At 45.7% G+C, this 26,395-nt stretch overlaps 1 protein-coding gene across 1 annotated transcript in view; it reads right to left on the bottom strand.

Annotated features, from left to right (window-relative positions):
* Nucleotides 1-26,395, bottom strand: part of KALRN (kalirin, RhoGEF kinase) — a 583,131-nt gene that overhangs the window by 128,700 nt on the left and 428,036 nt on the right. Inside the window, exon 33 of the mRNA XM_012639639.1 lies at nt 2,732-2,978. Coding sequence (XP_012495093.1) covers nt 2,732-2,978 — 247 coding nt within the window. The remainder of the gene's footprint in view (nt 1-2,731; nt 2,979-26,395) is intronic.

The following is a 26,395-nucleotide window of genomic DNA, read 5'->3' as shown; positions in this document are numbered from 1 at the left end:
TGGAGACAAGTCACTGCCGAGAGAAGAAAAGGTAGTTCTTCAGCAGGCAGCGAGCTGGGATGGGAGCACAGCTTACTGGGTCTTGGCTGGGGCCAGCTCCGGGCAGGTCCTGGAGAGGGAGGGAGGATTTCCAAGCTGGGGCACGTGCGTGAGTGCACGTACTTTCACAGGGGTCTCACTAAGGACATAGGGGATGCTCCATGGAGGATGGAGACTGAGATATGACTGCTCAGAGTTAGGCACCTCTGTATCCTGAGCCCACACAGGTGAGGATAGCGAGAGCTCACAGGCTGCCATTTGAAGGGCCAGCCTAATTGGCTCATGCTTGAGGAGAGAGGAACCAATGCGCAAATAAAAAGAGGCAAGGAAATGAGTGCAGGCACTGGTAGTACCCTTTCGAAGCCATGCTAGTTGTCAGAGTTAGCTGGAAAGTTCTAGGACAGCCTCCCTCCCTGCTTTCCCTCTTGCCTCTGTTTTCTATTCCTGGTCCTCAGATCCTATTTTTAGCTAAATCTCCACTAACCTATCCTGTAGTGGAGAGGGCGCCCTCTCTCTAGGGGTCTTACCCAGAATGACTCCGCCTCCCAGCCCTGGAGCACAGACTGAGGCTGACACTGCTCTCTATCTCCGCCCTGGGTTTGCTCCTGCCAAGTTGCAGACGTAGTGGGCCCAGCTGGGAGGGATGCACTCTCTCCAGCCACGGGCTAGGGAAGTCCAGGTTAGGAAGGCTCCAGTCTCCCCTTGAAGCCAAGTCCCTCCTGATGAAAAGGACCCGCAACTGAGGATCCAAGGAAAGCCAGCCTTTTGTTGCAAAAATGAACTGCTGTCCTTAGTTTTGTCTCTGCAGACGGGTCTCTCAACTGGACTCGTGGGAGTCTGTAGTTGTTTTGCTGGATAATCTATAACAAATGATATAATAACAATAACCTATCATGACAACCAACTGGCGCTGAGTGCAAGGCACTGTTGTGTTTTGTAGGTATTACCTCATTTTACCCTCAGAATAATCTACCCTCTGTGTGCTCTACTTTCCCCTCGGCTGTGCTTCAGACAGAACCGTATTAGATTTTCCTCTTCCCTGGTCCCAGGACTTTCTCCAGGAAGCTACTTCACAGGCCTGAGAAGCCGCACGTGCAAAGACGAGTTCCCACACAGCTTCCTGGCACGGCCCCTCCTTAGTCCTCAGAGGAAAGGCGGAAAGCAGGCAATGACTAAATTGGGAGTGGAGGGCACGGCCGTTGGGGGTGGGCGTGGGAGGAGAATCAGGGCGGTGGTTTTTGAATATTGTTGCTGGTGGAAAAACCGGGGGCGTCTGGGTGGAAGTCGGGCAGCACAAATAATGCAGCCCGCCACCGCCATCTAGTGGAGGAAGTCAGGCTGCGGCGATGGACCAGATGGAATTCCAGAAACGGGAGTGTTCCAACATACAATAAGCCCCACACAGTAACAACCATGGTGACCCTATTCCTGCCTCCTGACAGAACCAGACCCTTTCCCCCTTCCTTCCTGTAAATATCTAGCACCGATCTGCAGAGAGGGCATCCCTGCAAAAATAAGCTCAGAACTAAGACCTGGCTCTGCATCCTGAGTTTCCTCAGTGTAAAATACGTGACCTCAGCAAGGCCCCTGCCAACCCTGACTTTTGAAGTCAGTGGATCTGAAACTTTTTTTTCTTTTTTTTTGGAGGCAGGGTCTTTCTCTGTTGCCCAGGCTAGAGTGCTGTGGTGTCAGCCTAGCTCACTGTAGCCTCAAACTCCTGGGCTCAAGTGATCCTCCTGCCTCAGCCTCCCAAGTAGCTGGGACTACAGATGCACTCCACCACATCTGGATAATTTTTTATTTTTTGTAGAGACAGGGTCTCTCTATTTCCGAGGCTGGTCTAGAATTCCTGGCCTCAGGCCATCCCCCTGCCTCAGCCTCCCAGAGTGCTAGGATTACAGGTGTGAGCCTGGATCTCAAACCTGAGCGTGCATCAGAGTCACCTGGAGGGCTCCAGAAGACACAGGCTGCAGGGCCCCACAGGTCTGAGCATTTGCATTTCTAACAGGTGCCCAGGGCATGCCGATGTGGCTGATACAGAGACCACCCTTGGAGAATCACTGTTCTGAGTAGTTTAGTCTCCCTGACGTGAGAAAAAGTGAATAAACAGGCATGTAGAGGGAACACCGAAATTACATAAAATAAAAGCCAAGGCCTGAATAATTTACCCATCAAAGGCACGTAAATGAGCCATGGGCCTCAAACGCTGGTGGGTCTGAGGGGAGGGCCATCCAACGCAGCTGCAGCGTCTTCCTGGGTTTGTCGCCTCTGCATCGGCAGGCAAACACTGATCCTCCACCTGGTGGGGGGTCGGAGGGCTGGCAGTTGCTGTGGAGGGGATGGGTGAGTGGAGAGAGTCTAGGCCGTATTTGGCCACGGGGAGAGGAGGACTTTTCTGAATGTAGGGTGACACAATGGCAAAGCTGCTGAGATATTAGAGGTCACCTAATGCAACTTCATGATGGAACTGACCCAGGAAGGTTAAATGACTTTCCCAAAGTCACACAGCTACTCAGTAGCTCTTTCCCTTTGAGTTTCCAAACCACTCTCTTCACAACCAGGTCCCGGAGAAATCTCACAAGGTCAAAATGGGCTCCTGAGACAGGCCAGTCCCCTGACGTTCTTCAGTGAGAGTCAGGCCGGTGCCTGTGGCCTCCTGGTCCGTGCCTCCCTCCCCTTCCGTCGCCCCTACCTTTCACCAAGGGGAAGAAGCAGTCCATCTCCACGCTGCTCCGGGAGTGGGAGATGCACAGCGCGCTGCTGGGGACCAGGCCCTCCTGGGGCGGGCTCCGCTCCGTGGTGCGGACCAGGCACCAGCCAGGCCGCTCGCTGGGCCGCTCCAGCAGCTCCACCGTCTGCCCCACCTGGATGGTGAGCTCGCTGCTATGGCCCGCGCTGAAGTCCTGGAGCACCACCGTCAACTCGCATCCGCCAGAGAGCTGGGGTGGGGGGCGAGGAGAACGTGAGGGCACAGAGGAAGGGGGAGCATGGGAGATGGAGGGTGAGAGGGAAGGGAGAGGGGAAGAGAAGGGAAAAAGGGAGAAGAGATGGCACTCAGGGTGGAGAGAAGGCCGGATATGGAGAAGAGGTCGGGAACAGGAAAGAAAACAAGAAAAGAAGTCATTAGCACTGTGCCATTCCATCACTCAGGCCTTCTAGCCACAGCCTGACACCTGCCCAGAAGCAGGGCTTCGATTCTAATTCCTTCCTGCTTCCTTAGTGTTCCTTTCTTTGTTCCTTTGCTAAGCTGCCAGCCTATTGTGCCTTTAAAGCCCTTCCCCGTATGTCCCTTTACTCCTGCCAAGGGCTCCACTGTGCCCTGTACCGGCACCTACTTCTAACTTGCTCAGTCTCACTCGATTCTAGGTGATGTCTGGGAATAACAGGAGGGACAACCTCCCTTCCTTCTAACCCCTCACTGGAGCCATTAGCCATTAGCCTAAAATAGAGGCTGCAAGTACTCCCCAAAAGGAATGGGGCTTCACCCAAAGTCAGAAGCAAAACACTCTATCTGGGAGGGAAATAAAGTTGCTTCACATCGTCTGAGCCACTGGGACCAGGGGAAGGGATGAGAAGGAAAGAAGAGGGGCCACGTCTTACTCAGGAACGTAACACCTGCGCCCAGTGCTCCAGGCATCTGGCTCATAGAACTAAGCAGAGTGTCCCCCTGGAAGAGCAGCTGTACTTAGGGGCAGAGTGAGAGGTAGGGAAGGGAAGGAATGAGAAGGCCGAGAGGTCCAGCTCGCCAGCCTATTATCCCCTAGAGCTCACCCCCAACAGCAATTCAGAGGGAAAGCTCCTGTATCGTCTCCAGGGAACTCGATTTCAGCCTGTGCATCTCCGATGAAGCCTTCAGGGCTCGAATTCTCTGTCCCAGTAGCCATAGTAATGCCTTAGTCCAAATACGTCATATACTATTCACACGCATTCCGGGTGGCTTTTGCCGAATGGTACACACAGCGAACATCACAGTGAGTAGAGAATCAACAGTTTCTCCAGGACCAAAAGCTCTGCATTCAGGACTGTGAGAAATTTTATAAAGGACTTGAAGTCAAAGTGGGCTGGCGAAGGTTAAAATGATGCATCGGATGGATGCCGGTGATACGCATCACCACCAGGCACAGGGCGTCTGTGCAAAACGCATTCCCATGGATGCGCACAGTACTGCCACTGGGATCAGACCAGGAAGGGAACTCTGTAGGACAGAGGTGGAAGGTGGAAAGAGACAGAAGAAGAAAAACATGCTTGTTGGCTCATTTTTTCCATTTAACTTTCCTGGTCCCGTTAAATGCACCCCCTTCAGATGTCCTTTAGGGAAGGATGTTTGTAGGGTGGCAATAGCCCACATCTGTAGAATGTTTTATGCTTAGCAAGATGCTTTCACATTAATTATCTGCTTGGGCCTCACAATACCCAGGTGGTATTATCATCTCCATCTCATATATTAGGAAATTCAAGCTAGAAATGTTAATATTAGGTTATTAAGTATGGAATGTCCGATTTCTTTAAGTACTAAGTTTGACAGTTGATATCTCTGACATTTCACTTTGACACTTCTTGTTTTTGTTGTTTTTTTTATTGTGAAGGTAAATCCCCATTCTTCCAAATGCACGTTTTGGCTTGCGGTATACTTTTACATTTTTTTAAGAGCAATTTTTGTGAAACCATGGATAAGTCAAAAATACACGTTATTTTCAAATAGGAGTTCTGTCATGGAACCAATGCAGCACAGACAGCTCAAAATATCATGAAGTGTTTGGGAAGGATGTGGCTAATGAATGTACAGTATGTCGATGGTTTGAGAAGTTCATTCTGGTGATTTTAATCTTGAAAATGAGCCATGTGAGTGATCTGAGACCAAGGTGGAGAATGATGAGCTGAAAGCTGTAGTGGAAGTGAATCCATCTCAACCTATGAAATTCCTTCTAACCCAGAGAATTTCCACTGCTGAGCCTTGGTGGAGCTGCTCCTCGGCTACACCACCAGGCACTCAGAGGTGCTTCCTGGAGTCAAGTATGCACATGGCTGGAGACACAACCTGCAGCCCTTTCAAGGATGGCCGTGGTCCTTTTGCAGATTGTTGAGGCAGAGCAGAGAGGGCCTGATGCTCAGGTCACAGACAGCGCAGCATGCTACCCAGATACAAGGCCCACTGGCCCCTAGAGCAAGTTACAACCAGATCCACCAGTGGGGTGTCAGGGTAGAGAGGTGGGATGTGGGGGACAAGGTAGCAGAGGATAAAGAGCCAGGCTTTGTGTCTCTACAATTCAAGATGCGGTTTCTGGAGAGAATCCTGGCTGCACCCCGAGATGGCAGTGTGACCCAGCTAGACCAACAAAGGAGGAAGAGGAAAGATGGTCAACTGGCAATTTCTTGGGTGTTCACACCTAATAGATAATTGTGCTCAAGCTTTAGAGGCAGCCAGAAAACCATTATGGTTCAAATACAGGATGAATGTCTTGGTCAAAAGGATTTACTACACCAGGTGCCCACCCCAAGGCAAGAAGGGAATTCCCACGAGTGACAGCCAAGGGAGGGCCTAGGAGGAATGGAGGCAGTGGCCGGGAAGAGCTGCCCCAAGACAATCCCTCTTTATCCTCTTCCCAGAGCAACGGGGAACCTTTAGGGTGCTAAGGGGACTCAGGGCTCCAGTTTGAGAAGCTTGAGGGGAACCCAGGACTGGAACCATATCAGAGAGTTCCAAGAGCCCTGCCAGTAGGGCACAGTCAAGGGCAGAGGGACCACAGACAGACCTCTGAGGGATCTGGGCACCCTTACAAGCCTTTTACTTGCAATGTTTAAATGTGATTCATCCACAGAGCAGCATCGTAAGCCGTCTCCTTGATTGTGGTGAGTCACATCTAGTGAAAGCTAATTCCACAGTGTGTCCCTCAGTAACCAATGAGAACCAAGTTCTCTCACAAATACTAAATTATCAGCCTCTTAGAAACACATGCTTTCGTTTTCCCTTCTGACCAGTTCTGGTCCTCAGTGTGGTCTCCAGCAGGTCTCCAGTCTCAGGAAGCCCAGGGGTCATTATTTTCTCTTTTTCCTCTCCATTTGGAAAGGACCCGTGAATGAGTTCCCACTCGCGATGTGATGCTCATTCCTCTTTGCAGCCTCGACCCCCTCAACCCTTTGTGCTGGCATGTCCAGAAGGCTCCCACTTTTCTCCCTGAGTGAAACCTCTGGTCCCAGGAATTTAAATTGGTTTTAACCAACAGCCTGTTGTAGAAAATGTTGCAAATGACATCTCTGTTTTTTCCTTTCTTTTCTTCCCCACAACCTAAATGTCTTCTTTGCAAATCATTAGATTTTTAAAAATATTTCTTGGTATTTGTTTTCTAATTTTCCCTTTTAGGCTCACAGAATATTCTTTTCTTTTGGCTTCATTTTCAACATTTCTTTTTCAGAGATGACCCCTTTGTGCTTTCTAATTTTCTTTTTCTGGCAGAGCTTGCCTTCCCAAAAGCCGCCCTGCGTGGGCTGATGCGACATGCAGCTTGTCTCTGTTTCCCCTGTTGACTTATTAACCCCTGAGGCACAGACAAGGAGCTGTAAGATCACTCCCCACTGACCCTCCTTGCCCCTTATGGACCACTTGGTCCCTCCCTGGGTGGAACCATTCACAGCTAGGGCAGCACAGAGGTACCCCAGTCTCAGCTTACTCTACATCTCCCACCTATGGACTTACTACATTTTTTTGTTTTGTTTTGTTCTTTTTGAGACAAGGGCTTGCTCTGTCACCCAGGCTGGAGTGCATCGGCGCGATCATAGCTCACTGCCACCTCGAACTCCTGGGCTCACACATTTTCCCAATTGAGCCTCCTGAGTGGCTAGGACTACGGATGTGTGCCACCATGCACAGCTAATTTTTTTAAAAAAAGTTTTTTAGAGACGGGGGGTTAGGGCAGTCTTGCTATGTTGCCCAGGCTGGTCTCGAATTCCTGGCCTCAAGTGATCCTCCCGCCTCAGCCTCCCAAAGTGCTGGGATTATAGGCATGAGCCACCATTCCTGGCCTGGATAACTTAAAGGTAATATTTCAAAAATTGTCAGTTCCTTGTATATCCACTTGCTCCTGAGTGCGCAGAGCATCTCCCTTACCACTCTCTATTCTCACTTCTCTGATGCCTATTGCCTGCCCTCCCCCTGCCCACCCTCTCACTTCCCTGGCTCTGAACTTTGACTATATTCATAACTTCTCAGCACCTCTGGGCCCCTCTTGCATGTTTTAACTGCTGCCAGTGTTCTGCCCACAAATGTTGCACAGGGCTCAGCCTCCCCCTTTTTACCTGCAGATTTCACCTTCCAGGCACCCATGTAGATGTTACACACGGGTAACCTGCTGACTGGCCTCTCACTTTGTATGTCTTTCTACTCACTGCTGAGCTATGCTAGTCCTCCAACAATCAGCTCCTCTCTTCCTTTAAATATTTCTCAAGAGAAAAGCAGGCCTTACTTAGCAGATCAGTTTTACCAATCTAATGTAAAAACCCTACTGTTCTCTTTAGCAGGGTCCCTGATTTCTCTAAGGTCATCTACCCAGTAGCCGTTTGGGTTTTTGTCCCTTCATGATACATGCTTGGGCCTAGTCTCTCAGTGCACAATGTTCCCACTGGATGGCCATCCTCTGGCTGAACCCGGGGGTCGGGGGGTGGTGTGGAGGGAGAGTGCCTATCTTTTCCTAACCCAGAGGTCAGATGTGATTCTCTGGACACCAGGTAGCCCTATTACACCCAGTTCAAAACTCCAAGACCATATCATATTAATATTTTCACTGTATATATTTTTATCATCTGCTATGGATGCTTAACTTCCAAACTATCAATTCAATCCTATTCCAGACCCTAAAACCAAACTTATTTCTACTCAGGAAAATGTAGGGAGTTGAGCTGGTAGCACAGAATCTCAGCACGAAGTCAGGTGTGTTTTTGGTTCTTCTCCGATCATTTCTGGAATCTCCTCTCATCTTATTCCCTACACTGTATCCTTAACTCCAGCACTGAGCTCCTGTCTGGCCTTTTGTGCCTGAGTCTTGGCCCCCTTCCTGGGAGCTTCTCAGACATTTTCTCTGGCAGAACCCTGCCTAAGGCCTGCTAAACGTTTTTGATGCTAATTATCTGCCTGGATTTCCTCCAGCTGCTTGCTGCTGAGTCACCATCTAATCCTTGTCCTTACTTTCCTAGTCTCTCTCCTTTTGGGTCCTGGACATTCCTAGAGGGGCCTGTTCCCCTGCTGACCAATCCCTGGGTGGACTTGGCCTCCTCCACTTTCTGCAAGGCTTCCCAGAAGGGCAGAGGGAGGTCCTCCTGCCCTCCCCTTCCTCCTGCTCCTCAGTGATAGCTGTGCTGCCTACTTTGCAGCACGGACCCCTACACACACGGGGGAGATTTCACAACCATCCTCAGTAACCCCATCTGCATTTTCAAAGTTCTTACTCATATTTTCCGGAAACAGTCACTTTCATTTAGGTCTATTTTTGCTTGGTTAGTATTTCGAGATTAACTGAACCTCCTTCTTGTATAAACAGTATGAGCCAGATTGCTCCTATAAGCTTCCTCGTGTTATGGAAAAGAACACAATTATTCCTTGATGGTTTTCTAATGGCATTCAGAGAGCTAGGACGACACCCCCCCCCAGCATTCTGCTACTGTCATTCCGGAGCCTTAGCGTCCGGGTGTCGTGCCTCCACCTGATTCTTCGGAGGCAGCGTGGGCGCTGGAGCCCCTCACCAGGTGCGAGTTACTTAACCTCTTTGTTTCAGTTTCCTCATCTGTGGATCGGGAAAAGCAACAGTGCCTACCTCATAGGTTGTTATAAAGATTAAAAGATACAATAATTTTAAATCACTCAAGACACTGTCTTGAGCAGAGTTAACTCTCTAAATGTTTATCTAAAACGCAAATCCTGGAGGTATTAATTAATTACTATTAAATTTTGGGGGGAAAGAATAGAGACGCAATGAAAAGAGAAATCAATTTTGATGGCATGTTTGGGAATAGATGGATCAAACTGTTTATATACATATAAACTATTATGTAAATAAATCACATTTTTTCCCTTTTTAATAATCTTCATGGAGTCTTGCTCTGAGGCCAACTAGAAGAACTGATCCTAAGTCACCATCTAGGGACAGTGACTCAGACACCCCCCAACTCAGCATATGCTTTTTTTGTTAAAAACAAAGGAATGGTGGGATCCAGGATTCCTTTATGGAAAATGAGGACTCGCTCTTGCTGCTTCGCTCCACGTTACTTTCCAAGAAGCTTCCATAGGAAGAGGCACCCCTTTCCCACGAGTCTGATAACTTCCCACGATACCTGCCATCCAAGCCTTCTGCGAACGGGGAAGGTCGGCTTCTGAAACCGCTTCACCACGCGCTTGGGCCTGATACTCTGACAGAGGAGAGTCACGCTCAGGAGTGCCCATCAGATAAGTCGGACCTCCTCCTCCTCCTCTCCTGGCTGCTGGCCTGCTCACTCCTTCCACCTGATTCCTCCACAACTCTTGGCCAGTGCGAGGCACAGAGTTCATGTGAATTAACACCTACACTTGAATGGCCTCACAGGAGGCCAGAGCAGCCATAGAAAGATGTAAACTTGGATCACGTCTACTTGGCACGGGTTCAAGGGTACCAAGGGGTCCTGCCAACCCCTATGCAAAACTGTCTTTTTCTCTTCCCCTCAACACTCCCTGCACCTGCTGCTAATGCCTGGAATTCCACTGTCGGAGAGTCAGAAAATGCCTCAAAGCAGAGTATTATATGATTCCTTTCTAACTGCAAAAAAAAAAAAAAAAAAAAACCAGAGAGATGTACCATACGAGAGACATACAGCTGCACTTACATGGCTTTAAGCATGAAGATGTTCATAACAGCATTTTTTCAAAAGAGGCGAATTTTACAACAACAATATCATACGTTGTTGATACAAAAACATATGTAAAACTAAAAATCCAACAAGAAGGGAATGGTTAAGTAATTATGATACATCCATTAAGTGAATTATTAAGTATGCAGTCATTAGATATTTATAAAGCTTTGTAGTAGCTTAAAAGCTGCTTATCTCATATAAACTCACAAATAAAAAAGTACTACAGGATGTACGATGCCTATATAACTATATAAAAAACATCATCAACAACTTAACAACTCTATTCACAGGAAACAAACAATAAGAGAATCGTCAAAATGTTAGCATTGGTATTATCAGGTGGTGGACGCTGGGTAATTGCCCCCTCCTTTCCAATTTCCAGTATTGCCTAATGTTTCTCACATAAGTGTTTTATAATGAAAGTAACAATAACAACCTCTAAAGCAAATCAACAAATGTAATGGGAAAAAAATGCAAATATTTCAAGAAAGCATAATACTTTGAGGTGAAAAAAGGGGCAGTGGATGGTTAGTTTCCGGTTTTGCTCCAGGATCACCATGGAAGATTCAGGAAAGCCCCAAGTTGCTAATGTGCATCAGTGGAGCGGCTTCAAAATCCTTTCCCCCTAAATCTCTGTCCCCTCACTACTGTCAAACTCAGATGAGCTCTCCAGAAACTAAGTCCCTTTACACGAGGTAGTGCTGTGCTTTTATCTTGAATTCGTTATAATTTTTGAAGCAAATGTATAAAGCAATGTCTGGGCATTTAGGAACACTGTCGTGGAGCTCGGGGATTTCTTTAATTTGCATGTTGCTAGCCCATGGAGCTGCCAGGTCCAGTTAAGAGGCTAAAGCTTACAGTTTGCTTTCTCTTTGCTTGCTGGAGCTAGGGCTGCTACCGACTGCAGCTGAAGGAGCTATTTGCTTTAGTTGTTTCCCATGGTGCTTAACTGAGTGCCGTGATCTTGTAGGTCTTGTGAACTGCACAAAAATTAATAGTAGGAAGAATGCAGGAGTGAGAATCAGGAGGCCTTGGTGCTGGTGCAGGTTTTATTCATGACATTGAGCAAATCTTTTCCCCTATCCAGATCTGAATTTCTTCATTCTTAAGATGAATAAATTGGACTTCAGGGCCTCTTCCAGTTTTAATATTCTGTGAGTAGGTTATTTTCTATATTCACTCTCTAGCACACAGATCTATTTAACTTTCTGGGGCACTTATCATTAATGTGTTATCTTGTTTATTTGTTAACTTATTTGTTGCTCTTATCCTACATCAAAATATAAGATCCAGAAGAACAGAAACATTGTCTGTCTTGCTCACGGTCATACCTCCCCAGCCTAGAGTGATGCCTGTCACATAGCAGGTGATAAATGAATGCTGGTTGAATGCATGAGTGAATACATTCCACGAGTTATTGCCTGATATGCAACCGAGATGTCTAGCTACAATGCCTGAGAGGTCTCTCTCATTGACTACCCACCTATTCCTATCAATATCTTACAGATCCCACAGTTTGTTTGTTTTGAGCCCGTTTCCAAAAAAATTATCTTGCCCTTTAATCATTTGGCTGTATCTTCACTAATTCCTATACCTGGCAAAAGTGACATAAGGTAATGGTGGTGGGGGAGATATAAACCCACAGGAACAAAGAGAATGGGAGGTATAATAATAGTGAATGAGAAGTCAATTTTTTTTGAATGGCAGAAAGCAGATGCAAGAGTGGTATCTGACTGGGTTGAATGAGAAAATGAGATGCACATTTCTGCCAATTATCTCTGCACAACCCTTAGGCTCAGGAAGTTCAAGCCATGAGGGTGGAGGTATAGGTGGGACTAAGACTGGAAGACGGAATGAATGTCTGTACAGACTCCTACATCCCTCCTCTATCATGTGCACACTTTCCTGACAAATTGAAATTCAACGATGGCCTAAATACAGAATGGGGAGATGGCCATCATCCTTGTCCCTCTTGGCTCCCAGAATACTAACAGTCAAATATAAATATTTTAGACAGAGTTTAGGATCATTCATTGGAGAAAGCAAAAAGATGTACAGACACTCAAATACTGACATTTGGAAATCTCTCCCTGCCCCCAAACCTCCAGGGCCTGCCAGATCATAGTGAAAACTTGCAGCCAATAAGCTCCTTACCTTCTATAGAATATACAGTCAGATTTTTTTGAGCCTCATTCATAAATGTGAATATTCGGCTATAGATCACTAGACTTTTCAGAAAAGCTTCTCTCTCTCTCTCTCAGACCAAAATAAATAAACAAAAAGGACCACGAACTAAGAGAAAACAAAATGCAAGCAGGGCAATAAAACTTTAACGACGCTATAAAAAGATAAGGGAGGATATTGTAGCCAGAAAAAAATAACAAGGTTCTATATAAAGGGAACAAATTATAGAATGAGAAAGAGCTCTTAGAAGTTAAAAATGTTATGGTTGAAATAAAACTTCATAGATGGGTTGGAAGATAATGTCAAAGAAATTTTCCAGAAAGTAGAACAAGAACACTGAAAGAGGAAAATAAGAAAATATAAGAAAATTACAGAATTGATCAATAAGTTCTGGACAGACAGAATGGAAAGAAATAAATAGTAAAGAAAAATTCCCAGGATTGAAGGGAAGGAATTGCCAAATTAATACAATGTTCTAAGTGCCTGGTATAATGAATTTTAAAAACACCCACTATAAAGCACAGTATCAGGACATATTGGCAGTAAAATGGACATTTTAAACACTTTTAGAGAGAGGGAGAAGGAAAGAAAATCAGGTAGGAGCCAACAAATCAAGAATCATAATGACAGCAGATTTCAACAGCAACATTAGAATGTAAAAGAAAATGGATCAACTCCTTCAAAATTCTGAGTGAGAATTATTTCCAACCCAGAATTTATGCCCACATAAACCATCAGTCAAGAGGGAGGATACAATAAAGGCATTTTCAGACTTTCAAAGTTTGCTCGATATGATTCGATAAGTATTCACTATTATGATTAGCATTTGCTGTCCTCCAACTTTTTCCTTTTATGCTCTTTCTTTTTTTAATTCTTTTAATGTGATATGTCTTTGATATATACAAATTAAAATTGATCCTTTCATTCCCCTTTTAAAAAATAAGATAATATACCCCCACAATATGCTGAAATAAAAAAAACAGAAAATAAAGAAAATAAAAAATCATGCATACTAAAAAAATAAGTTAATAGATTTGAGAAATGCCTCAACTACGAAATAGTTTTTGATTTAGCAAAGCATTCTTCTGAGCCTCACATGACAACCCTGTAGCCAAGACAATGAAATGTGGGCTGAGATGATGGCACTTTAAGGTAGATTCACGGCCTATCAGAAGTTTACTTAACACAATTCTCTGATTTTACAGATAAGAAAAAATGAATCCCCAAAAGGGAAGGGACTTATCTAAGGAAGACAGTTTCTAGAAGACAGCAGATAATAAACATTTGTTGAATTAATGCGTGAGTAAACGAGTTACGTCAGAGATTATCCAACCCTCTTATTTTACGAATGGAAAAACGAAGGACCCCAGCTAGTGAGTAGCAGAGCCAGGACCAGACTCGGGTTTTCAAATTCTAGGCTCCGAGCACTTTTCAGTAAGCCTTACTAGATTAATGATTGTATCGATCTGGGAGAACGTCACAAAGCTCTAGGTCCACACTTACACCTACCGTATTGATAGATGGATCAGTGTCAGTGTGGAAGGAGGACTTGCGAAGTCGGGCTCGACAAAGCTGCAGAGGACCCAGAGCTGGGGGAGGCAGCTAAGATTACAGATCATAGAAACCCGGAAACTGCCCTGGGCCTTAGTAAGTTTCTAATCTAAGCTCCTAATCAAGGCAGGGCCCTTTCCAAAATATCTAACTCTACTTTATGAAGCGGTTCCCTTCTGGTGGAGAGCTGTTTAAGAACATTTTCCTTGTTTTTGTAATTTCTATCCATTGTTCTCAGTCTGCCCTCTCGGGTAATCCAGAAGAAATCTTTATCCCATAGAGCTTCATACATGTGAAAACTAGAACAAGAATTCCTTAAGTCTTATGTTTTCCAAAATTTTCCTTTAAATTGCTCTCAAATGTGTGGTTTCCAATATTTCTATTCTATTCTATTCTATTCTATTCTATTCTATTCTATTCTATTCTTCTAGATCAATGTCGGTGTGTCATTGTCCCTTCTAATAGGGGGTACCCAGAGCTGAACCCGATCCTTTGGACGTGGGCTGCCCAGCACTGACGCATCAGGTGCTCACTGCCCATGTCTTGACACTGTATTTCCATCAATGTGGTCTGAGAGCCTTTCGGCCAAGTCGTATTGTTAGCTTCTGTTGAGCACGTGGCCTACTAAAAACCCCCATTTAATTCACAGGGATTCTCAAGGCAGCTCCTCCCCTTTCCGTACTCGGGTCCCTGAGGCTTTTTGACTCAAAGAATCTTCTACTTTTCATTGTTCAATTAAATTTTCTAGCTGAGGTGTACTGTTCTTGGTTCTCTCATCTACCGCAATAGTGATGCCTTCCAGCTTTGTCAACTGCAAACCTGAAGTGTACGCTGCCATGTGTTCATCCAAGTGGGAGATGAAAATGGAGAACAAGGCAGGAGCAAGGACACAGCTCAGGGACACTGTACCGTAGGCTTCTAACAGATGGACACGGGTCCACCCAAGGAGGAACAGACGTGGTCTGTGCTGCTCACGGGCATAGTTAACACCAAGGGTGGAAATTATGGGGTTTTAGATTTTGTTCCACTGAATGTTCATTCATTTGTTCATTCAACAAAAAAATTATCAAATGCTGGTTAGAGCTCTCTGGCAAGGGAGGAGGAAAATGCTAACTGATACAAAATTCTGTCCTCTCCTTATCTCTGTACTCCCTACCCAGGCTTCACAGAACATCTAGACACTGACTTTAGTATGGGTGAGGGCAGAGCCTTCCTCCCCTCGGGGAAAAGAATAAGCAGTACTAGCAACTGGTCGTTTCCCTCCCTTCTACCTTCATCTCATCGCCCCTGGGGAACCCACCCAGGCTGTCAGTAGAGACGGGCTGGACAATGAACTTGGGGCTCTGCAACACTGGAAGTAACTGTCCTTCCAAGAAGAAGGTATCTCCCAGCTCCTCTGTGTTTGACTGAGGCTGTCTACACTGCTGTTTGTGCCTGGGCAGGAAGGCATTCTCCTGCAACACACCCCACAGTTTGGGAAAGAGGAAAGAGATCATGGGGATGGCTCTGAAAACCCCAAGGCTACCTGTAGAAAAGGGAGGTGAGGTGGTTGGGAGAAGCCTGAGATTAAAAAGAGCAACTCATCAGCTATAGAGAGATGAGAAGTTGTGGGCTTCTCTGAACACCCCGGGCATTCCTGCAAATTGTCCACTCTGTGGATTTTGCAACACTGGAGAGCAGAGCTTCAAAGGAAACCAGGCCAAAGACCAGAGACAACTTTCACAAAAGTGTAAAATTCTGTCAAACCTCAATTATTCAGATGTGGGTCCCCATTTCCTGTTTCGTGGATTACTGGGTCTGGAGCCAGACTGCTTAGGTTTGAATCTGCCTCCATCATTATTATCTGTATAATCTTAAGCAAGTTAATGAGTCTTCCTTTGGCTCAATTTCCTCATCTATAAAATAGGGATCATATTAACTTTTGCTATATAGAATTATTGCAAAGGTTACATGAGTTAACACAGGTAAACCCTGACACATATTACATGCTCAGTAAATGCTACCTCTGGTTTATCCGGTAATTGTAACGCAGCACGTGCCTGAGATGTGTTTCCCTGCACTGACACCTTGTGTCTACGGAGTAGAAATCCATTTCCAAAGCACTCCCAGCGACACATATTGAAGTAAACCAGCAGACTAGAAAAAAAATTAAAAGCAACAATACATTCCCAAGCCAGGGTTAAAAGATTTAGGGTATGATTTAGGCTAAAATTTCCCTTTGTAGAGCCACGGATGTGACCTTCTCCTCTTCCTACACCAGGCCTCCTAGAGGAACAACAGACTGGAATCAGACTGGGAAAGAGAATTCTTGAACTGGTTGCCAGGTAAGGGGGCCAGCTGGCCGCTGACAGGCTGGGAGTGTTGGGGTGGGGGTGACCTACAAATTCATGTTTAGAAGAAGCAGCATGTTCTAAACGCTTTGATTCAGAAAGCAAATATCCCTAGTCACTGCCTCCCAGGCCAGAAGAAATGCCAGTGGACACCTTGCTGATTTCTCATCTTCAGGTAGAATAAGATAGCAATTAACATTGGTATGGCCCTTTATGGTTTATAAGCTGTTTCACAGACATTATCTGATCCGCATGGATCCTGTAAGGTTGGCATTATCGTCTGGTTTTACAGATGAGGAAACTGAGGCTCAGAGAGGAGAAATGACCTGCTGAGGGTCACACCATGGTGAACTGCAAAGCCGCGACTCCAGGTCCAGCGCGCCCAGTCCCCTCATCCGTACATGTCCTCCTCACCAGCCGCTGCGCGGGGCACGGGGCACAGAGCAGGGTGGTGGACGGCAACCTCACCCTGCTAACAGTCTGTTGGGGCACACACGTCACACGTGTGCATGCTGAGCGTGACAACAGCAGAAGCGTGGGGTGCTGGCCAGGGGTGAGGAATGGGGACCCGCAGAAAGGGACCGGCTCCTCCAGCACTGCCTCACTCCACTGCTCCACTCGACAGAGCTGTTTACATCATTAGCTTCTGAGCCCTCCCTCGGCTGCGACAGTTGATAACATCTTCACTGCTGCGTAGCTACAAGCCAGCGGCACCCCCGAGCATCTGCCTCTTTCCTGGGCCGGCTGGTCTGCTGAGCTCCATCACCACGAGACCATCTCTGAATGCGCTGGCAACACCCCAGATGCAGAACACGTGCCCAGCAACAAGCAGAGGAGGCAGCAACCACGGAAAGGGTTCCCAGTGTCTGACAGCACCTTCCTGTCAAGTTTTTGGCCCTGATGAATCACTGTCAGGGTTTCCCTTGTCCCTGATTGTATCTTCCCCTCAGTGTGAAGATGGGCACTTATCTGTGACCCCACGCTCTTTCCTTGCTCCAGTTAGCCCGCTCATTGGGTGGGTGTTGCTCTGGGACTGACTGCTACCCCACGCCTCATGTCCAGTTCACGACACCATGCCTTCCTTATCACTGCCTCCCTGCCACCCCGTCTGGCTACTAACTATCATGACACACCCTCTGGATGCCACTCGCTACGTTGCCTTGACCACGTGCATGGTTTATGATGAGCTCCATATTCTTAAATTTCAGTTCAGACCAGCTCTCCCTCCAGGGACAAAAAGAGCAAAGGCACAGATGTAGTGGCACACAGTAGCCACTAGAGGGAAGCAAAGGCTAAGATAAAAGGAAACAGACGCACAAGGGTTGCTCAACAGAGACTGGTCCTACAGAGACTCACCCTACCCTGACTGGGGCACGCTACCAGACCACAGGGGAAACACAAGACAGACAGTTGTATACAGTAGGTGCTCCATAAATGTTTCCTGGATAGAATTCCTAATTTTAGAAATGAAAAAGCCAAGATGAAGGCAAGTTACAGGGTCGCAGCCCGGTCTTGCTGGTTCTCAGCCAGCATGCCTTTCCATCACGCTACATCGAGCCTCTTCCTCCTTCTCCTTCCCTGCTCCCCCCAATGGAGTTCAGCCCGGATGACTACCTGCCCATCCAAATCTCAAAACATTTTTGGACAAACTGTAGTCATTTGAGAATCTTTTTTCTATATCTGATCTATTGCTTAGTCCTGCCAAGTTATTAAAAATCTTTCCTTTGTCTTTTGGTGGCCCCCATGGAATACAGCTGCTCATCGCCCCCCTCTGCATTCCTGTGGGGGGTCTCTTCTTTAGCTGCTCTCCTTCATTCCCCATCCTCATCAAAATACTCCCTTATTTCAGAATTTACGTAGACTTTGCCCCTTCAAATTCTACCAGCCTTGTCCTGGCATTCAAAGCCCTTTGTAATACTCCCCTACTCAGTTCCTCAACCCCGACTTCCACTACTTGTCTACATATTTCTTCTGCTTGGTCTCTTGATGGTGACCCAAATATGTCCTGGTCATTTCTGCCTCTGGATTTCTGTGGATGAGCAACATTCCAACTCAAATAGTTTCCCTTTTCCTCTCCAGACCCTGTCTTCCCCACCTTCGGAGGTCAAATACAGCTCTCAATTCCCCACATCTCTTACATACTTTGATGGTGGTCTCTACAGTGGGATTTCCCCTTCCTGGGACTAATTTTGTCTGTCTTGCACATTTTAACACTCAAGCAGTGAGAAGGATATATCCTTAATTTTACTATTTTTTTAGAGACAGGGTCTCGCTCTGTTGCACTGGCCAGAGTGCAGTGGCACAATAGCTCACTATAACCTTGAACTTCTGGACTCAAGTGATCTTCTCTATCTTAGCTTCCCGAGCAGCTGGGACTATAGGCACACACCACCAGGCCTGGCTAGTTTTTTTTATTTTTTGTAGAGACAGGGTCTCGCTATGTTGCTCAGGCTGGTCTTGAACTCCTGGCCTCAAGCAATCCTCCTGCCTGGGCCTCCAAAAGTGCATGTGCCACTGTGTCCAGCCTGTTGTCATTATTTGATATGATTGTTTGAGTCATGAGGGCACATGGCATACTTCACAGACGTATCTCCAGCATATTTGGGCAAGGATGTCTCCACATTGTCACAGCTCCCTCACTGCTAAGACCTTCCTACACTGTAATTCCGCCAACCTCCTCCACCTGCTTCCTAGCTCCCTGAGAAAGGCTGCACTTGGCTCTGGGACCCGCAGTACCTTTCTGAGACAGTTCGTATCTCCTTTCAGCTGTGTCTAAGATGGACTCCACCTGGGAGCTTTTGGTTCTAAGACCATCCCCTGTATCGGGAGGGTACAAGGCTTCCCTGGGGAAGGAGGCGTTCTGATTTTGTACTCCTTCTCCCCCACCCCCGTCTGACTTCCATAACAACCCTCTTCTATATTGGAGCCCAAGTGAAGTCACTGTTTAAAATCACCACTGCCTTTCAATCACTAAGCACTTAGACAAAGTAACGGAGAGTTGTCAACAGAAAGGACAATGGTGGTCATCCTCTTTTGAAAATGGCATTAAATCTCAAATACAGCAGGACACTGTTTTAAAAAAATGGGAATAGTGGCTGATGAGTGCTCTCTGCTGGGCTGCCTTCCCTGTCCCACGATAAGTTGCACCTTCCAGGATTTCTGGCTGCTTCTGTTTACATGAAGGAAAATGGAACAAAGGAGAAAATGTAGGACAAAAGCTCTCCTGTGCAAGATCTCTGCCTTCTCAACATAATGTATCTCTTTTCTCAGAGTCAAGTGTGGGTAGGCTGTGTTCTGAACTTGGGCTAAGATGTCAGCTTAAGACAGGTGCCATCCTTATCTAAGATAATGTTCCTTTAGAGAGACCTGGGCTCTCCAGGACATCAAAGAATCTCCATCAGGGTATGGGGGCAGCATAAGGTCTCAGTCAGATTCCACACCTATCTTAACCAGAGATTAAATGACATATCCATGATTAAGGTGGAACAGTCTCCTCACAGCAGGTGGGGCCCTGCCTCCTGCTCCAGCCTCTGCTAAGAGGCCACTGAGAATCGAGCCCAGGGGCTGCTTCTCTTCCAGCAAAGGGCAGGTCTCTCACCCGCTGGGCTTCCAGAACAGCCTATGTCTCTATGTGAGGTTCTCACGCTTCCACTCAGCTGCTGCTAGCAGCTGTGAAATGGCTTTTTTTTTTTTTTTTAATCTCAGAACATAAGGTTTGAGAAAAGAAAGGTACCGTATACATCAGGGAAGCTGAAAATTATAGCAAGAAATTAATGATTCATTCCCTAAGCATAAAACTACTATGTTACTTCTGCCACCAACGCCACTGAATTTTTCATGGCCTAATGTTAACCTCAAGCTCACCAGCGAAGGGGGGAGAACTTAAGAGATCCCAATATTTACAGTTTTACCCTTCCTATACAAGAAAGAGAAAATGAAGAATGAAAAGCTAGTTGCTACAGTAAAAGAGATAAGATTATTGGTCAATGTGGTGATATAGGAATTTTAGGGAACTTCCTAGTGTTGTATATTCTTAAATACAACAAAACCATAGAGAAAAAGCACAGACGTCACTCCTGGTCTTAACATTCAAGTGGAACCCCTTTGTGCATAATAAAGTCCTACCCCCTTCACAAGCATCCTCCGCCACAGCAACTGACAATCTGCAGGCCCTGGGCATGCACACATCTTTGGTCAGCTGATCCTTTGTCTAGAACAGCCTTCCCTGCACACCCCATCTGCCAAGTTGTCTGGCTCCATTAGGGCTGAGCTCCATTTCCTTACTAATTGATTAATCATCTCATTGATTTATTGAACAAATACTTATGAGGTACTTCCTATGTGCCAGGCACTCCTTTAGGAACTGGGTATACAGCACCGAACAACATAAACACTTCTGCCTTCATGGAGTTTGCATTCTTGAGGGAGAAGCAGACAGTAAACAAAATAAATAGGCACACGAAGCAAAACATTAGTTTTAAGTGTTGAAGGGAAAACCATGCAGGGAAGGGTATGAAAAGTGCCGGTGTGTGTGTGTGTGTGTGTGTGTGTGTGTGATGGTGGGGTGGTTTGCACATCTTCTGCAAGACTCTGCCAAACCCCAACCAACTACTGCCGAACTGCTTCCTTCCTACGTGTTCCCAATGTGCATGATAGGTACCGTTATTACAGCATTTAACATAAGTTTAGGTACCTCTATTACAGTATTTACCATAGCTTCCTCGTAACCTATATTTGGGCTATTTATATACATATATGGGTCATGCTCTGCAATCAGAATTGGGGTCCCTAAAGGCTTTGTATCTTCAAACCTCTGCCCCTAGACATGCTTTGCACAGCATCTGTTCACGCAGTGCCTCCTGGATTGAAAGACAACTGCCCACAGAAGTCAGAATCTAAAGCACCCTTGCTTCTGTTTTTCCCTCTTGGCTTTCTTTTCCTATACCTTTCTCTCCTTGTTTTACTCTTTTGTTTGCAAAAGAGGTTTTCTTAGTGCCCTCCTGAGAAGGTATCGTCATAAATTAATTTCCCCTCTACTAATTATTTTGGAATGAGATTTATCTTTCATCAAGTAACTGAAAAAAAAAAGCTGATCTCTTATGGAAACTCATTTACAGGGAAAATATAATATTAAAGGAAATCTTCTGTGATGTTTAAAAAATATGACCACAAATTTTTTGGTACTTCATTCTTTAGTGGTTGGTGGCTGTAATTCTCTCCCCTCTACCCAAATGTGGACTGGAGTAAGTGACTGCTTCTGATGAGTAGAATATGGCGGAAGTGTTGACATGGGACCACTGAGAAGAGGAGATAAAAGTCACTGCCATTTCCTCCTTCCTCTCTCTTGGCTCACTCATTTTGGGGGAAACCAGCTGCCATGTCATGTGGACGCTTGAGCAGTCCTAGAGAGAGGTCCACGAGGTGAGGAACCAAGGCCTCCTGCCAGCAGCCATGTGAGGAGCCATCTTGGAAGTGGGTCCAGCCCCTGCCGCACCTTCAGATGACTGCAACCTCGCAGGAAATCCTGAGCCAGAGCCACCATGCTCAGCCAATCCTGGATTCCTCACCCACAGAAACTACTAGATAAATGTTTGTTGTTTCAAGTCTTTAAGTTTTGAAGTAATTTGTTATGCAGCAATAGAGAATTGAGTGAGTTCTGTTCTGGATCTGTCAGTGACATCGAGGAAGCCAACTCACCACTCTAAGCCTTAGTTCTTCATCTGTAAATAAAGAGGGTTTGGGTCAGAAGACTCTAAAGGGGGCCAGCTCTAACCCCCTATGCTCTCTGAACAAAACACTCTAGGAATACTGTGGTTTGGGTCAGCTATGTATAAAAGGAAACAACCTTGATCTCTCTGTACCATTTCTGCAGGTTCAGAAAACAAGCACTCATCATCTGATCCCAGAGGTGCAAGCTTTGTGCTGGGAAGCGATATTCAATTTAGAAAAGGATACATGAAAATCCCACAAATGGAAAGTTTTATGCTTAGGAGGGACTTAGAGGAGGTAATAATCTTTACATGGATGTGATGCTGCATAGCTGACCATGTGTTTTGATGTATGTTATTCCATTTAGTCTTCACAAATACAGACGGAAAGTTGAGACTTAGAGTTGCTCAATGGTGCACAGCTACTAAGTTCCAGAGTTGGAAACTGAATCACAAACTCTCTGTTGTTAAATTCTACTTTCCATCATTTTCAGCTGCCTTCCTGATGATTTACTTACTTTACTCAGGCCAAGGACATGGCTGTAACCCCTTCTGTGAGGAGCTGCCCTACTTGTAGCTGCTGATAGGACCGGCAGGGGGCAGCAATGTCTTCTATCACGTGGCTCCAGTCCATCCGGAGCCCACAGGGGATTGGACCTGGTGGGCCTCTGGCTCATGGAAAGCTACACTAAAGGGGAACCAGTGACAAATGGTATGGCCTGGGGCAAGAAAAATGATTGGAGGCCAATTAAATCCCATCTTTCAAGAATGTAAACTAGGAAACAGCAAGAGCATGACACACTTACCTGGGGATTGAAAGGTTTTTATGATGGGAAAAAGGTCAGAGGGCCATAATGGGCCACAGGTAAGCCAAGGTCATGAGGGAACAGAAACTTGGAATAAGCAGAGGCAGTAGCTGAAGAAAAGGTATATACAGAGAGTGTGAAGACTGGGAGGCAAGAGGACAGGATGATGCAGACTTGGCGAGAGGAACCTAAACTGGAACCGCAATGAGGGCCTTATAACCATGCTAGGTCTAGGACCACCCTGCAGACCCTGGCACCCAAGGTCCAGATCTGCTGTGGCACTAGTATTCAATTCCTGGTAACATCCACCCCTTCCTTGAGCTATCTTGAGAGAGCTCCTCTCCTAGCAACTAAATGAATTTAACTAAAGCTGGCATGACTAATGTAAAATTTTAAAACTGAAACTGTGTGGTTATAAAATTCCAGGAATCATAAGGGTTTTGTAAAACAAAATACATACACACAAAGACCTTCACGGATTCTGACAAGCAACAAAAACACTTCTGACACCAAAGATCGCTTTATTTCATGGCACTAAGATACAGGAAATGAGCTCTATTTCCCTCACAGAACAAGCTGTGACTAGGAACTAACCAACTGTTTCTCAGTTTTTAAGAAACTGCTGCTAAGTGTGCTAAAGAGGTGACAATCAGCCTAGAGTCACACAAAGATCAATTAAAACATACACAGGGCCTACGCTCTGCTGTGGGGTTTCAGTGACACATAGTTAGGGCACAGCTTGTGAACCCCAAACGTCAATAGTGATGGATATAAACCAGGGCCTCATGAAAGGCTGCATTTTGGTTAATGGTGCCCACTGAGTGGCCCTTGATCTCCCCAAAGGAGATCTTCATAGCACCAGGACAGAGAGACGCAGTGTGACAAGGGTTCTGGACTAGAAATGAACAGCCAGCTCTGTGGCTTGGACGATCAACTTCCACTTTCTAAGCCATGGTCACTCCATCTATAAAATAAAAGGGTTGGACTAAAGATCTTCAAGATTTGTCCATTCCAACTCTAAAACTGTATATACGTGCGATTCAAAAAGTCTCAGATACCTGTGCAGAGCTAGCCACTCAGCTAACCATTCACCTTACGCCCATGGTACCCATATTACCATATTATGTGTAAAACCCCAGACAACAGAAAACCAGGATGCATGGTCTTGCTACAGGACAGATTTCTTTAAAATCAGAACTGTTCCATAAACTACTTTACGTATGGACCTGGGCATACGGCTACTGGGGCATATATTCTTCTTCTAAAAGGGTCTAAATAGGTGACTAAAAATAAAGAGGGCTTCTTTACATGGCTCATTTCTTATCTCATATACATTTAAAATGATTTAAAGCCAAATGAATAAAAATGTATACAACTCTGATTCTGCCCTTTTTTCTCCTTTCCTTTTAAAAGCATCTGGAAAACCTAAGGCTTATCTAGCTTCTTTCTTTCAGGCTTTGCTATGCAAACACCGGTGGTCATACTCCTATCTTTATGCAGCACCTCACTAAACCTCTGGGCAAAGTATTTGCAATCCCCTCCGGTTGGTTCTAGCGCTTGCCCCCTGCGAGGGTTGTGCAGGTGTGCCCAGTCCTGGTGGGCTCAGGCAGATGGGAGTCAGCGGCTGTAGAAGTTACTCAGATAATTATTGCCACGTTCATCCTTCCTAATGGAACATGTTTTAAAGCTCCCAGCCTTCTACCTCTCAGTTGGGAGAGGATTTGGAACTTTGTAGTCTGTTTCCCTCAGAGGATCAATGTGTTTTAGAGAGAAGATCTGTCAGTCCCCAGAAGGCACAGAAAGCCTAAACGTAGGAGGGAGGTTTGCACTGCATTTTAATATCCCTGAGACAGGGTGGTAAGTAGAATTTTTTTCCTAAAACCCTCTAAAACCACTTTAGAGTATTTCCTGGAATCCCCATCTGACTGCTTCCCTCGGCTCCCATTCACTGGCCGGCTACAGAGCACGTCCCCACTGTCGCGTCTCTAGGAATGATGTCCCCAGCCATCAGGGCTGCACAGACCTTAGTGGCACTCTCACAGTGAACTGCACCAGCCTCGGGACACCACGTGACAGCACAGTAGAAATGGTGGGAAGAGCACTGGACTATATCAAGAGTCGGGACAGCCATCCAGTTCTGCCCCTATGTGGGCGGTAATCTTGGGCAAGCCACTGGATCTTTCTGGACCTATTTCCTCATCTATAAAATGAGAGCACTGGGCGCATGAAAAAAAGGCCTAAAAGCATCCTTCAGCTCTAGCTTTGTCTTCTGATGCACAGCTTGCCCCCGGCAGAAGCACATGGTGGAGATGCCAAGGACTCAGAGCGCGAGTGTGCGGGGCGAGCTGCCCCACTCTGAGCTCTGTGGCCTTCTGGGGCCCCGCCATTAGCTCTGCTACAGCATTGTCATTTTGAAAGATGTTCTGCTTCAATCTCCATATTTATTTTTGACATTACAATGCCCTTCTGAAAGTAGTGAGGGGAAAGGTCTGTCTCCCTCCTGCTCTATCAGACAATGTCTCTTAAGTTCTCATTTAAATTTCCCTTACTACAAGTTTCTTTATGGAAAATTCTCTTCTCTACTTTTAGTGTCACTGTGCCCCAGAATATTCAGCATTGCTTTAAGAACTTATCCCAAATGTCAGCCAGCTTATTCATAATGTACTTACATATCCTGTTCCTCCAACCAAAAACTACTGCCCAGTGATCATTTCTTCTTAACCACTCAACTAAGTGACAAATAACGCTCCCTTCTCCTCCCGCTCTTGCTCTCACAATCTCTCTCTTGCTTTCTCGCTTGCTCTCTTTCTCTCTCATGCATGCACACACTTCAGCTATTCACTGTCACCTTCCTTGGTTCCCATGTCAAGGTCACTCAAAGTCATCCCACTGTGCTGAAGAAGGAAGTGGTGAGAGAAGGCATGTGTGTTTTTGCATCATGGCATATGCACCTCTACTTGTCAAAAGCCAAAATGTTATTTAGCCTAACATGTTTGCCCTTTTGCGTTTGTTGTCAGAAAATCTGAAGACAAATTTACTTCTAATACCTCAGTGGGAACTTTAAGGTTTCTCACAACTCCTTTGTTCCTTTTTTTGATTCCTCATCATAATATCCTCTTCTAAACCCTTTATACTCTTTACAAATGAACAAACATCAACAGTAGTCTTGCTCACTACTTTCTGAGAAAATAGAGGTCATCACATGTGAACATGCTCACCTTCCTTCTCTCTTATTCCTCTGCTGCCTAGAGAACCAGGTCCAAATCTCTGAGTGTATCATTTAGGGCTTCTCAGATTCAACCTCTCAAGCTTCCCAACTCAACTGCTACCAAGACTGACCCTGTGCTTCAGGTCACACCTACACTTACTCATTCCCAAACATACACGTTTTCCCAACTCCTTGACTTTTATTTATGATGTTTTCTCCACCTTCCTCTCCCAAACCACACCAGGGGCATCTTCTGGAAATCCTTTCCTACCATCAAGCCCAGCTCAAAGGCAGCCTCACCCATGAATCCCCCACAAGCTGCTCCTACCCACCATCACCACCAGCAGTTCCAAGTAACTTCTCCCTACCTTTCCACTCTGGCAGAATGCTGTTTGTGTCTCTAAAACAGTACATTTTTGCCTTGGATGATATATATCTAACATTCCTGTATCTTTCACTGGATTGAAAACGTCTTAACAGTAGAGACTGTGTGGTTTGTAAAAATGTCTCATATAGAGTAGATTTTTAATTATTGTGGATTGGAATTTACTGAAGTAAATGGAAAGTTCTGTACTTTGCTTCATCATATTAGGAAACTTCTATACCCCTACTTCTTTTGTATGGACTCTCTTATGTTTAATTTTTAAATTTCACATCTTTCTTGTGTTTCTTTTCCCTTTTGGTAGATCTTCTTTA

This window comes from Propithecus coquereli, unplaced genomic scaffold, assembly GCF_000956105.1.
Source record: "Propithecus coquereli isolate 6110/MARCELLA unplaced genomic scaffold, Pcoq_1.0 Scaffold10, whole genome shotgun sequence".
Lineage (NCBI taxonomy): Eukaryota > Metazoa > Chordata > Mammalia > Primates > Indriidae > Propithecus > Propithecus coquereli.
The sequence above is the reverse complement of the archived record's forward strand: the minus strand, read 5'-3'. Positions and strand labels throughout refer to the sequence as shown.